A 12,408-nucleotide genomic window follows, 5' to 3' on the forward strand; every position below is an offset into this window, starting at 1 on the left:
TACAGTGGATACAGGAGAGACTTATCTAACCAAGCTTTCATGTAAAGTACGCTTATTATATCAAAAAAGGAAAAATGGATAACACTGTATCTACGCAATTGGTGATCCGACATAATAAATATCCTAAGGGGATGAAATTCAACACCATTAAAATAGTTAAAGCTCATTGGAGAGGGAAGACTTTGTGAAAAAAAAATAAAAAATCCAGTCAGAGAGAGCGTTAAAAATATTTGAAAATGGTTCATTAGGCCCTGTTCACACTGAGTTTTTTTGCAGGCAGAAAATTCTCCCTGGAAAAATCAGCTCCGGTTTCTTTGGAGTGGTTTTGCACCACGGGCTTTTTTTTTTTTAAAGTCGTTTTATTGAAAAGTAAGTTTGTTTCATCACAACATGAGGCATAAAAAAAGCTAAAGGACAACAGTGTCCCTGTCAATACAACAGAGCACTCGCAGGTGCTGTACAAATCTCAACAACATTACCACACTGTTTTCTCCGCTACCCACGAGGCATAAAACATCTCGGAGGATATATTTATCAAATAGATCATATACATCATAAGGCTCATACAAATGTGTTTATATGTGAGAGGTCCGGGAGATCCACTACTTAATCAGACAGACTAGATCCCCTCTACCTTCCCCTCCCTCCCCTCGCCGCGTCTACTGCTATATCCAGCTCCCCAGGGGAGTATGTGGTATCGGAGTTGCTGCACCACAGGTCCCATATCTTATGGAATTTGTCTGGCCGATCTCTATGTTTAAAAATGATACGCTCATACGATATAGTAGAATTAACCATCTGTTTCCATACTGCAACCTTAGGAGGTCAGCGATCCATCCATCTCATAGATATGCCTTTACGGGCCAAAAATAGGGTCTCCTGCAAAAAGATTCTAGTATGACAGGACCATATATCATCGTCCAGTATTCCGAATAGACACAGTTCTGGAGACCCCACAATAGGAAATGGCAGCATTAAGTTGAGGAATCCGATGATCTCTGACCAGTAGGACCGGATGTGTGGGCACATCCATACCATATGCCAGAAGTCAGCTGGTGCATGACAACATTTCGGGCATGCAGGTTCCGATATGTATTTCATTTTAAATAAACGCTGAGGTGTCAGATACGCCTGGTGGATATAATAGTGTCCTCCGTCAGAGATGGAATTAGCTGAGTCCACCTGGAAACAAATCGGCAGCGGAGCCGCATTAGCCTTCTGTTCAAGCAGATGAGCGTAAATAGTAGATATCAGACCTCTGGGGCCCTGCGACCGGACCACCCCAATGAGCGGATAGGAGGAGATGGGTTGACGCTGTCCCGGAAACTGTGTAGCAAGGAGGTGACGCAACTGTAGATATCTGAAGAAGTGTTGTCGAGGAAGCGGACATTTTTCTTGCATTTGTTCGAAAGACAGAAATATATTATTTTCATACACCACCACGGGCGTTTGACGCGTTTTTTACCTATTTTTTCAACAGGCAAAGGAACTGCTACTTGACATAAAACGCGTCAAAAAACGTGTCAGACATTCGCAGCGTTTTTTCCATCTCCTATTAAGTTCAATGGAGTTTTTGAGGCATAAAACGCCTCAAGATAGGGCATGTTGCTTCTTTTTCCTGCGAGCATTTTTTTCTGCTCGCGGGAAAAGGACGCCTCTACCTCCCATTGAAAACAATGGGAGGCAATTTCGGCCGTTTTTTGCCGCAGAATTTGCCGTGGTTTTCACAGCAAACAATGTGTCAAAAAACTCAGTGTGAGCAGGGCCTTATTTGTTTTGAGCATGTACCAATATGAGAATTTATGTTTGTTTGGAGGCAAAAATGTTTTTACTCTAATAAGTTTTTATATTTAGTCACATGTAACCTGTTTCTGCTGGTTACCGATTGTATTGTGTTGGAAACTCCCACATGTCCCGAAAAAAGCAGGCAGAGCGAAAATCATGTTTGGGCAGATGCATAGCATGCCATTTCCCCGCGTTATATTTTTAAAGAAGTTGCCCACTACCGGACAACTGATGACCTATTCACAGGATATGTCATCAGTATATGATCGGTGGGGGTCCGACACCCGGACCCTGCACCGATCAGCTGCTCCGGCTGCCTCTGGGCACTGGACATCCATGCCGGAAGCAGATGGCTCCAGTCACTGAATAGCGTCCGAGCTGCAGTACTGCAACTCTGCTCCAATTCAAGTGAATAAGAGAAGGACTGCAGTTCACAAGCACAGCCACTATGCAACGTATGGAGCCAACTGCTTCCGACTCCGTACATTGCATACTGTTCAATGACATCTGGTTCCCACAGGCAGCCGGAGCAGCTGATCGGTGCGGGGTCTGGTGGATAGGTCACCAGTTGTCCGGTAGTGGACAACCCCTTTAAAGGAACAGTGTCATCACAAATAATTTTTTTATATGTTAAAGATGTTAGTGCTTTAATAAAAACGTTTATTTTCATTTGTGTGTTTGTGTTTTACTGTTTCTTATTTTTTACACTTTTTCTTCCCTATGGGGGCTGCCATTTTTTGTTCCATTTCTGTGTGTGTCGATTAACGACACACACAGACATGGAACACGGCAGCCACAGTCCCATAGGGACTGCGAACGGCTCCCGTCCCATTGACTGCCGTGTACGGCGTCTGTGTGGGAACTGCGCATGCGCCGCTCCCACACAGTCCTATTCGAAATTGGCGCCGTCCGGCGCCATTTTCCTGTGGACCGGAAGTCGCGGCCGGACAGTAATATTACTACTTCCGGTCGCGGCTTCCGGACTTGTGCACATGGAACAGCGGCAGCAAAGGGAGCGGACGGGCCGGAGGGAGCCGCGGCGGCAGGAGCAGGTAAGAGATTTCAATGTATGTTAGTGTTTGTGTGTGTTTACTACTGTATGTAAACCTACTACACTGTGGGTTACCTCAAAAAATGGCGACACACAGTGTAGGAGGTTAAACCTTTCAAACCCCTCGTTTATCCCGGCACTAGCCAGGATAAAGGAGGGGGGGATGCTGAGAGCTCACTAGAGCGAGGGCTTTTAACCCAATGTTGCAATGCTGCAATTTTGGGAACAGCTCCATCTAGTGACCAAAAATGGGTAGTATTATAAATTAGAAATAATTTATAATATTACATGGACTCGTGCAAAAAAATAAAAAAAATTTGAACAATGTTTAATCACCCACACACTAAATGTTTAATTTTTAAAAAAAAAAACATGTTTTTCTGGCAACACATTCCCTTTAAGCATTTTTTAAGCACGTTTGCGAGTAGAATAATAAAAAAAAAAAACCTTTGTTCTAAAAGGTCTACACTATATTGACCTTTACTTATTACTTACAACTCTAAGAACACCATCTACTATTTTCCTATTTTGAGGGAGGAAAGTGCTTTTTGATACATCGATTGGCACGGGAGCTGGTTTATTTAGACCAAAAACAAAATCTAACATCTCTGCGGTACTGCTGTGTGAGAGAGAGATGCACCCCCTGGAAATACAGACATACGTGTAAAGAACGTGTACCAATGTATAAGCCTCAATTATAGTATACATAAGAAGAACAGTTCACAATATGTACTAACCAACTAAAGGTGGGATCTGTGCATTGTGAGGGGACCACCTCCCTTTTACTGCTGTAGGACAAATCACATTACTCGTGTATCCAGTGCCAAGCTGGCCGTGTTCTCCGCATCCAAATGCATAAAGGACACCTGAAGAAGGCACAAAGGCGATAGTGTGCTGTCTGGAGGAGAAAAAAATAATATAAAAATAAGAATAAATAATGCTGATGTGCTGAAAACATAAAAGTATATTCTCTTACATAAAAAGGAGAAAAAGAACATTTTGGAAACTAAAGGTTCCCAAAAACTATTATTTAATTTATATTTATCAACATTTCAAGATATTAAACAAATTTAAAGGGGTGCTCAAGGCTTTAACACCCACGCACCTACCCTGAAGGGCACAATAAAGCAGCTGCAGAATCTTGCTGGGACACACCAGCACCTTCACTGCAGCATCTGACAACACAGCACTGTCCATGTGTATACATCTGTGTCTGGTACTGCAACTCTGCCTTATTCATCTGCATGGGGCTGAACTTTGGCTGAGCTGCAGTACCAGACACACCCTAATGAACAAGAGTGGTGCTGTGTCAAGTACTGTATTGAAAGGCCCGCCATCAATGTTAAATCCTGAAAAAAGCCTTTCATTTTGAGGAGTTCAGTTCTATTCTAGTAACTTTTTCTTTTACAAATTATACAATGTGGGGGGGGGGGGATTTACTAAAAAATATAAATCAATAGTCAACGGTGGCAAATTAATACCAGCAAACGTTTTTTTGTGTAAAAACAAATGAAAAAGCAGCAAAATATTCAATTATCAAGGTTGAACCATGCAGAAAAGATACAAATTGTATCATTCAAATAAACATACAAAATGCTATTGCCCTCAAGTTTAACCTTGAGAATGGAAAGATTTCCAGGCGACACTAGAATTCACAAACGTCAAGGACAGTTCTTTTAGCCTGAGTTTACACGGGGCGCATACACTGCGTAATAGCACGCAGCGCATCCACCCTGTGCACCAAAGGGTATTCCGGGTGAAATAGCGCACCAAACTGTCCACTGCGAAAAACTGCAGCACTTAGCCGGCAAGCTAGCAGGAGGGGCTGCGGGGATAGCGTCTCATCCCAGGAGACGGCTGCAGCCTCTGATTGGCTGCAGCGGTGGTCACATGGGATGAAGCGTCATTGCAGGAGGCCGGCCCTCTGACGTCATCCAGGCCGGCCTCCTGGGATGACGTTTCATACACGTGACCACCACTACAGCCTGTGATTGGCTGCAGTGACAGTCACATGGGATGAAGAGTCATCCCAGGAAAATGAAACACAGACTCCTAGATAAGTTAAAAAAAAAATTTCTTCTCTGAGTTAGGTTTTTTGCGTCGGGATCGCCGCGAATCCACCGCAAAAAAACGGAACTGCCATTCGATGCGGGATTTACATCCCCATTGAATTCAATGGGGAAATCCCGCAAGATATAAGAAGCGTTTAAGTAAAGACAATTGACATGCTGCGGAATGAATCTCCGCACCGCAGGTTAATATCGGAGCGGTATTTCCGCTCAGTATTTACGCAGCGTGTGGATGAGAATTGTTTTACCTCATCCACTTTGCTGCTGCTGTATTTGCTGCAGATTATCCGCAACTAATTCCGTTGCGGAAAATCCGAAGTATTTACGCAACGTGTGAAATGGCTCTTAAAGTTGTTCTAAACTACTGACTAAGGCCCCCTGCACACGGCTGTAGCTGTAATCACGGTCCGTTACTACGGGCACGGCTGGCCGGGGACAATCACCTGCATTTGCCTATTGTAACATTTTAGCAATAGTTCTGCATACAAAATATGACTCAAAATAAAGTTTCACTACATAGCAGCTTCCTAACACTGGTGAGGTTATAGAATGGATTCAAATACTGAACTTTCCTCACAAGATCAGCAATTGACTGGTTTATCTGTCAATCGTAGGTTAGATTCAAAGTTAGGATTTGGGCTAAAATCAGATTATGGAATAAGACCTATTTTAAGATTAAACTGTACTTTATTTATATGACCTTAGAGTTCTTAGAGGAAAAACTTAAAAGGAGAGCTTTGAAATACATGTAGATCAAGTGAAGCCTTTTTATCAAGATCCAGGTTTGCCTCCTAAACGGTAATATCTATCACTTATTATGTTTGTATATGGCACCAATATAATCTGCAGCGCGTCAACTGGGAATACAAAGTACATGGAAAATAACAGACATTGTAAATAAGTCTAGCTAAGATTTTCTAAATCAGTGAGCCTTAGGGCTCATTCAGACGAGCGTGTTCCGCATCCGTGTGCTGTCCGTTTTTTTAAAAAAAAGTAAAAAAAAGTGCTTGCACGGAGGTGAAAATTGCATGCCACACGCAAAGCACACTGATGCCATATGCAATGCCCACCGATGGCACACGGACATGAAATGCCAGAAATACGCGGCGTTTTTTACGCACGTAAATCGGACATGCACGTGTGAATGTAGCCTTAATGGGATTGAGTAATAGTTCAATGCACCTTAAAGGGTCTTTCCAGTCTTAGATTACTAAAGCTTATTCACTGGGTAAATGTAAAGTTCTACAGCTTTATAATACACCTTCTGTTTCAATTCGTCACCATTGAGATATTTGTTTGCGGTTTGTGAAGAATATTCTTATTTACATTCACAGGCTGCAAAACTGTACACACCTAGTCATGCTCTAAGCTAAGTTAATACAACGGTTATCACTCCAGCCAATGCTCTGAGAGAGTAGGCCCTTTTACACCGGGCAATTATCGGGCACACGAGCGTTCACAGAACACTCGTTCCCGATAATTGCCCTGTGTAAACAGGGCAACGATCAGCTGACCGAGCAAACGCTCGTTCATCGACTGATTGTATCATTTTAAATGGCCAAAATATTATCGTTGTCGGCAGCACATCTCCCTGTGTAAACAGGGAGACGCGCTGCCGACATGATAGAAATGTATGGGGACGAGCAATCGGAGTAACGAGCGCTCAAACCCATACTAGCTCCTTGTGAAAGAAACAAACGAGTGCCGATCAAAGAGTTGTCACGTTGATCGGCGCTCATTTAAACGGCCCAAGTCGGGCCCTGTAAAAGTACCCTTAAACAGCTTGGTCTCAAGACTGACACATTGCAGCAACCTACCAGAAAAATGTGTGCATCTACTACTGATGATGTATTAAGCTCACGGAGCATTGCCTAGACTGGATACCATTGTATGCACTTCTCAACTGAGAGCAGGGCTAGATATGTACAGGTTTGCAGATTGTGAACATAAACAAGAGTGTTTTCATTCACCATTGTAAAAATGGTGAGGAATTGAAACAATATGCCCAAGCAAGCCATATTAGAAAGTTGGAGAACTTTTCATTTATACAGTGGTTACATAGTTACATAGTTAGTATGGTTGAAAAAAGACATGTCCATCAAGTTCAACCAAGGGATGGGAAAGGGAAGGAAAAATGTCTACACATAGGAGCTAATATTTTTTTTGTCCTAGGAAATTATCTAAGCCTTTTTTAACAGGTTCCCGACCGCTGGCTGTGTTTTTACGGCCAGCGGTCAGGGTCTCAAAAGTCCGCCGTACAGACCAATAACAACGGCAGTTCAGAGAGTGTGCACGCGCGAACGCGTGCACACAGCCCAGTGCCCTGGCTATTGCTAACAGCCCTGGGCACTGGGCAGAGTGTCAGGGGCCAATCATAAACCCCTTGAAGAAATCCTTGTGGGGTCTACTTGTGTGAATGAAGTTATTTATGGGGTGTTTCTAATGTTTCAGCAGCATTACGCCCCCCAGAAAACAGTATGCTGCTATAAAATCAAGTGCACAATTCCTGGACCGAAAAAGGCCAAAAAGCCTCCTTTTATGCCAAGCCCTGGCACATGCCCGCATAGTGAATAAGGCACACATATTTGGTATCCCCATGCACGGGAGAAGTGGAAGAATGTGAAAGGAGATGAAATTTGTTCGTGGTCTATACTGTGTGTGAAAAATGCTAGCATAAACTGACGAAATTGCTAAATTCTTGCATTTTTTTCCAATTTTGCCCACTTTAGAGAGAAAAATAAAAATGATATATACTGACAAATGCCACTAAAACAAAGCCCTATCTGTCCTTTAAAAAGAGTGTAAAATTCAAAGATGAACTTTATTCACCTGCTGAGTTATAGTCATCTAAAGAAGCGCATAGCAAAATTGTGACATTTTCTCTGGTCATTTAGCTGTAAAACAGCCTAGTCCTTAACAGGTTAAAGCCATCTACTGTCCCTGCTGTGACCAGCTCCTGCGGTAGGCTATTCCATAGATTCACAGTTCTCACGGTAAAGAAGCCTTGTCGCCTCTGCAGGTTGAACCTTTTTTTCTCCAGACGGAGGGAGTGCCCCCTTGTTTTTTGAGGGGGTTTTACATAGAACAGGATTTCACCAAATGTTTTGTATGTGCCATTAATATATTTATATAAATTAATCATGTCCCCCCCTTAGTCGTCTCTTTTCAAAGCTAAATAGGTTTAATTTTTCCTCATAACTTAGATTCTCCATGCCCCTTATTAGCATCGTTGCTCTTTGTATTTTTTCTAACTCCAGGGCATCCTTTCTATGAACTGGAGCCCAGAACTGAACTGCATATTCTAGATGAGGCCTCACTAATGCTTTGTAAAGTGGTAATATTATATTAGATACGGTCCTTGAGCCAATTCTCAATCCAATTACAAACTATACTTTCTAAACCTATAGTCCTTCATTTACCCATTAGACGTCTATGAGAGACAGTGTCAAATGCCTTTGCAAAGTCCAAAAACACTATATCCACAGCGGCCCCTCTGTCTAGGCTTCTGCTCACCTCTACATAAAAACAAATCAGGTTGGTTTGACAACTTCTGTCCTTAGTAAAACCGTGCTGGCTGTCACTTATAATACTATTTTTTGTCACATAATCCTGTATATAGTCCCTCAAACATTTTCTCCACGATGGATGTTAAGCTTACTGGTCTATAATTACCCGGGGAAGACCTAGAGCCCTTTTTGAAAAGAGGAACCACATTTGCCCTGCGCCAGTCCCTTGGCACTATACCAGTCACTAAAGAATCTCTAAATATTATGAAGAGGGGGACTGAAATAACTGAACTAAGCTCCTTAAGAACTCTAGGGTGTAACCCATCTGGTCCCGGGACCTTGTGAACATTTATTTTATTTAATTTAGCTTGGACCAGATCTACATTCATCCAATTCAGTAGATCAACTGATATATTAACAGCACTGGCAACATCAGCTGCTCTTTCCTCTGTTGTATATACAGAAACCCATTTAGTAACTCTGTCTTCTCTTGATCCCCTGTTACCAACTCCCCATTACCACTATCTAGGGGTCCTACATGTTCAGACCTTGGCTTTTTTGCATTTATATACTTGGAATTTGTTTTACTATCCTTGGCCACCTGCCTTTCATTTTGTATGTTTGCTGATTTTATTACCTTATGCTTTTATTACCTTGGTTATGCTTTATTATAAAACCAGAAAACGACTTTGAAGACTGGGAGAAGAATTGTGCTATCCTTGATGTCCTCATTCAGCTCTTAAGAAATATATACAATCTTGATACACAATAATATATGAGCGATACTTCTACAATCACACATAGTGGAAAGATCAAACAACGTTATCTTTGTATAACTACACACATTTAAGTCTGTAGGTACAGATGTAGAAGAGTTTTTCCAGCATGGGAAACTTTCTTCAAACACTAGCAACCCTTATAACTTAGATTAACAAACACTTTAATGCTAGCAGATACTTAGGATCCTATTACATGTCCTGACATGGGCCATGTAAACGAGCGCCGATCAACGATCATCGTTGTGCAGCGCTCCTTTCATAAGGAGCAATGGTTATTTATAAGGACAAACGATTGTAACTACGATCGCTTGTCCCCATATATTTCCATCATGTCGGCAACACACATTGGCTGATCGTTGCCCTATTTACACAGGGCAATGATCTGGAACGAGCGCTCAAATGAATGCTCGTTTGCCCGATAATCGGCCTGTGTAAAAGGGCCTTAACCCCTTAAGGACGCAGCCTAGTTTTAGCCTTAAGGCTCAGAGCCCATTTTTCAAATCTGACATATTTCACTTTATGTGGTAATAACGTCGAAATGCTTAAACCTACCCAAGCGATTCTGAGATTGTTTTCTCGTGACACATTGGGCGTCATGTTCGTGGTAAAATTTGTTCGATATATTCAGTGTTTATTGGTGAAAAATTGCAAAATGTAGAGAAAATTTTGAAAAAATTGCATTTTGCAGAATTTAAATGCATCTGCTTGTAAAACAGACGGTTATACCACCCAAAATAGTTACTAGTTCACATTTCCCATATGTCTACTTTAGATTGGCATCGTTTTTTGAACATTCTTTTGTTTTTCTTGGACGTTACTAGGCTTAGAACATAAACAGCAATTTCTCATATTTTTAAGAAAATTTCAAAAGCCTATTTTTTAAGATACCTCTTGAGTTCTGAAGTGGCTTTGTGGGGCCTATGTATTAGAAACCCTGATAAAACACCCCGTTTTAAAAACTAGATCCCTCAAAGTATTCAAAACAGCATTTAGAAAGTTTTTTTAACCCTTCAGGCATTTCACAGGAATTAAAGCAAAGTGGAGGTGAAATTTGCAAATTTCATTTTTCTTGCTGAATTTCAATTTTATTCATGTTTTTTTCTGTAACACAGAAGGTTTTACCAGAGAAACACTACTAAATATGTATTGTCCAGATTCACAAGCCCTAGAAGCAAAGAAGCACCTAGTGCATTTTGAGTCCTCTTTTTTATTAGAATATATTTTAGGCAGCATGCCAGGTTTGAAGAGGTCTTGAGGTGCCAAAACAGTAGGAATCCCCCAATAGTGACCCCATTTTGGAAACTACAACCCTCAAGGAATTCATTTATGGTTGCTGTTAGCATTTTGACCACACAGTTTATTCACAGCACCTATTTTTGACCACACAGTTTATTCACAGCACCTATTTCAATTGGGCTGTGACATTAAAAAAATGACATTTTTTCCAATAAGATGTAATTTTTTATCAAAATTTCTTATTTTCACAGGGAACAAAATACTCCATTTTGTTGCCCAATTTCTCCTGAGTGCATCAATACCCCACTTTGTGGCAATAAACTGCCGTTTGGGCCCATGGGAGGCCTCAGAAGGGAAGGAGCGCTGTGTGTTCTTTGGAGTACAGATTTTGCTGGTTTGGTTTTCGGGTGCCATGTCGCATTTGCAGAGCCCCAGAGGTATCAAAGCAATGGAAACCCACCAGAAGTGACCCCATTTTGGAAACTACACCCCTCAAGGAATTAATTTATGGGTAATGTGACCATTTAGACCCCATAGTTTCTTCACAGAACTTATTTGAATTGGGCTGGGAATTTAAAAAATATATATTTTTTCCAATAATATGTCATTTTAGCTCAAAAAATCTTATTTTCACAAGAAATAAAATACACAATTTTGTTGCCCAATTTGTCCTGAGTGCGGCAATACCCCATTTGTGGTGATAAACTGCCGTTTGGGCCCATGGGAGGGCTCAGAAGGAAAGGAGCGCTGTGTGTTCTTTGGAGTCCAGATTTTGCTGGATTGGTTTTCAGGTGCCATGTCGCATTTGCAGAGCCCCAGATGTATCAAAGCAATAGAAACCAACCACAAATGACCCCATTTTGGAAACTACACCCCTCAAGGAATTCATTTATGGGTGTTGTGACCATTTTGACCCCATCGTTTTTTCACATAACTTATTTGAATTGGGCTGTGAATGAAATCAAAAGTATTTTTTTCAAATAATATGTAGTTTTGGCTGAAAATTTCTTATTTTCACAAGAAATAAAATACCCCATTCTGTTGCGCAATTTGTTCTGAGTGCCGCAATACCCCATTTGTTGTGATAAACTGCCGTTTGGGCCCATGGGAGGGCTCAGAAGGAAAGGACCACCATTTGGCCTACTGGGGATTTTCTAGTGCGAAGTCATGTATGCAGAAGCACCTGAGGTACCAGTACAGTTGAAACCCGCAAGAAGTGACCCCGTTTTAAAAACTACAGCCTTAAGGCATTCATCTAGAGGTGTAGTGAGCATTTTGACCGGAGACCTACACACCATAAGCTGTAATGTGGGTTCTCCCGGGTATGGCAATACCCTACATGTGGCTGTTATCAGCTGCCTGGGCACACAGCAGGGCTCAGAGGGGAAAGACGAGGGGGGATAAGCTGTGCGGAGTGCATCAGGGTAAGTAAAATTGGGGTAAATTATAAACCAAGGGATGTATGATTAATTTTAAAACACTCTTTCATACAGAGCTCTGGTTATTCGGGACACGTGTCACATTGATATATTGTGTCATCCCTTATCGCCCTCTTATAGCAGACTTTGCACCTCTTTTGACTTTTTCCCTTCTTGCCAGTTTGGGGAACTTCTCCTGGAAAGTGTAGCCCTTGTACGATGCGTGTGGCCCCGCTTCCAGAAGTACTGGGTGCCCCCCCTTCTTGGTCCCTAAAGATTAGGTTCTTGATAATCACCTCTTGAAATTCCAGGAAAGTTCCCGTCTGGCCTGCACATCGACGTCTCACATACGCATTGTACAAAGCCATCTGTATGATGTGCACGGCCAACTTCTTATACCACACCGCATGGCGCTGTAGGGCTTCAGGATTTGATCTTACAAGTCCATCCCTCCCATGTACCTATTGTAGTCCAGGATGCAGTCTGGTTTGGGGGTGGCCTTTCCTTCATATATCCTAAACCTGTAGGTATACCCGGATGCACTCTCGCAGCTTATACATCTTC

The 12,408-nt window shown here is 41.9% G+C and overlaps 1 protein-coding gene across 5 annotated transcripts in view; it reads right to left on the reverse strand.

Annotated features, from left to right (window-relative positions):
- The window catches only part of HERC3 (HECT and RLD domain containing E3 ubiquitin protein ligase 3), a 94,098-nt gene that overhangs the window by 33,797 nt on the left and 47,893 nt on the right, over positions 1-12,408 (reverse strand). For all 5 annotated transcript variants that reach the window (XM_075860679.1, XM_075860678.1, XM_075860677.1 and 2 more), the window contains one exon: positions 3,574-3,734. In XM_075860679.1, the coding sequence (XP_075716794.1) occupies positions 3,574-3,734 (161 nt within the window). The remainder of the gene's footprint in view (positions 1-3,573; positions 3,735-12,408) is intronic.

The sequence above is a fragment of the Rhinoderma darwinii genome, chromosome 1 (assembly GCF_050947455.1).
Source record: "Rhinoderma darwinii isolate aRhiDar2 chromosome 1, aRhiDar2.hap1, whole genome shotgun sequence".
NCBI lineage: Eukaryota > Metazoa > Chordata > Amphibia > Anura > Rhinodermatidae > Rhinoderma > Rhinoderma darwinii.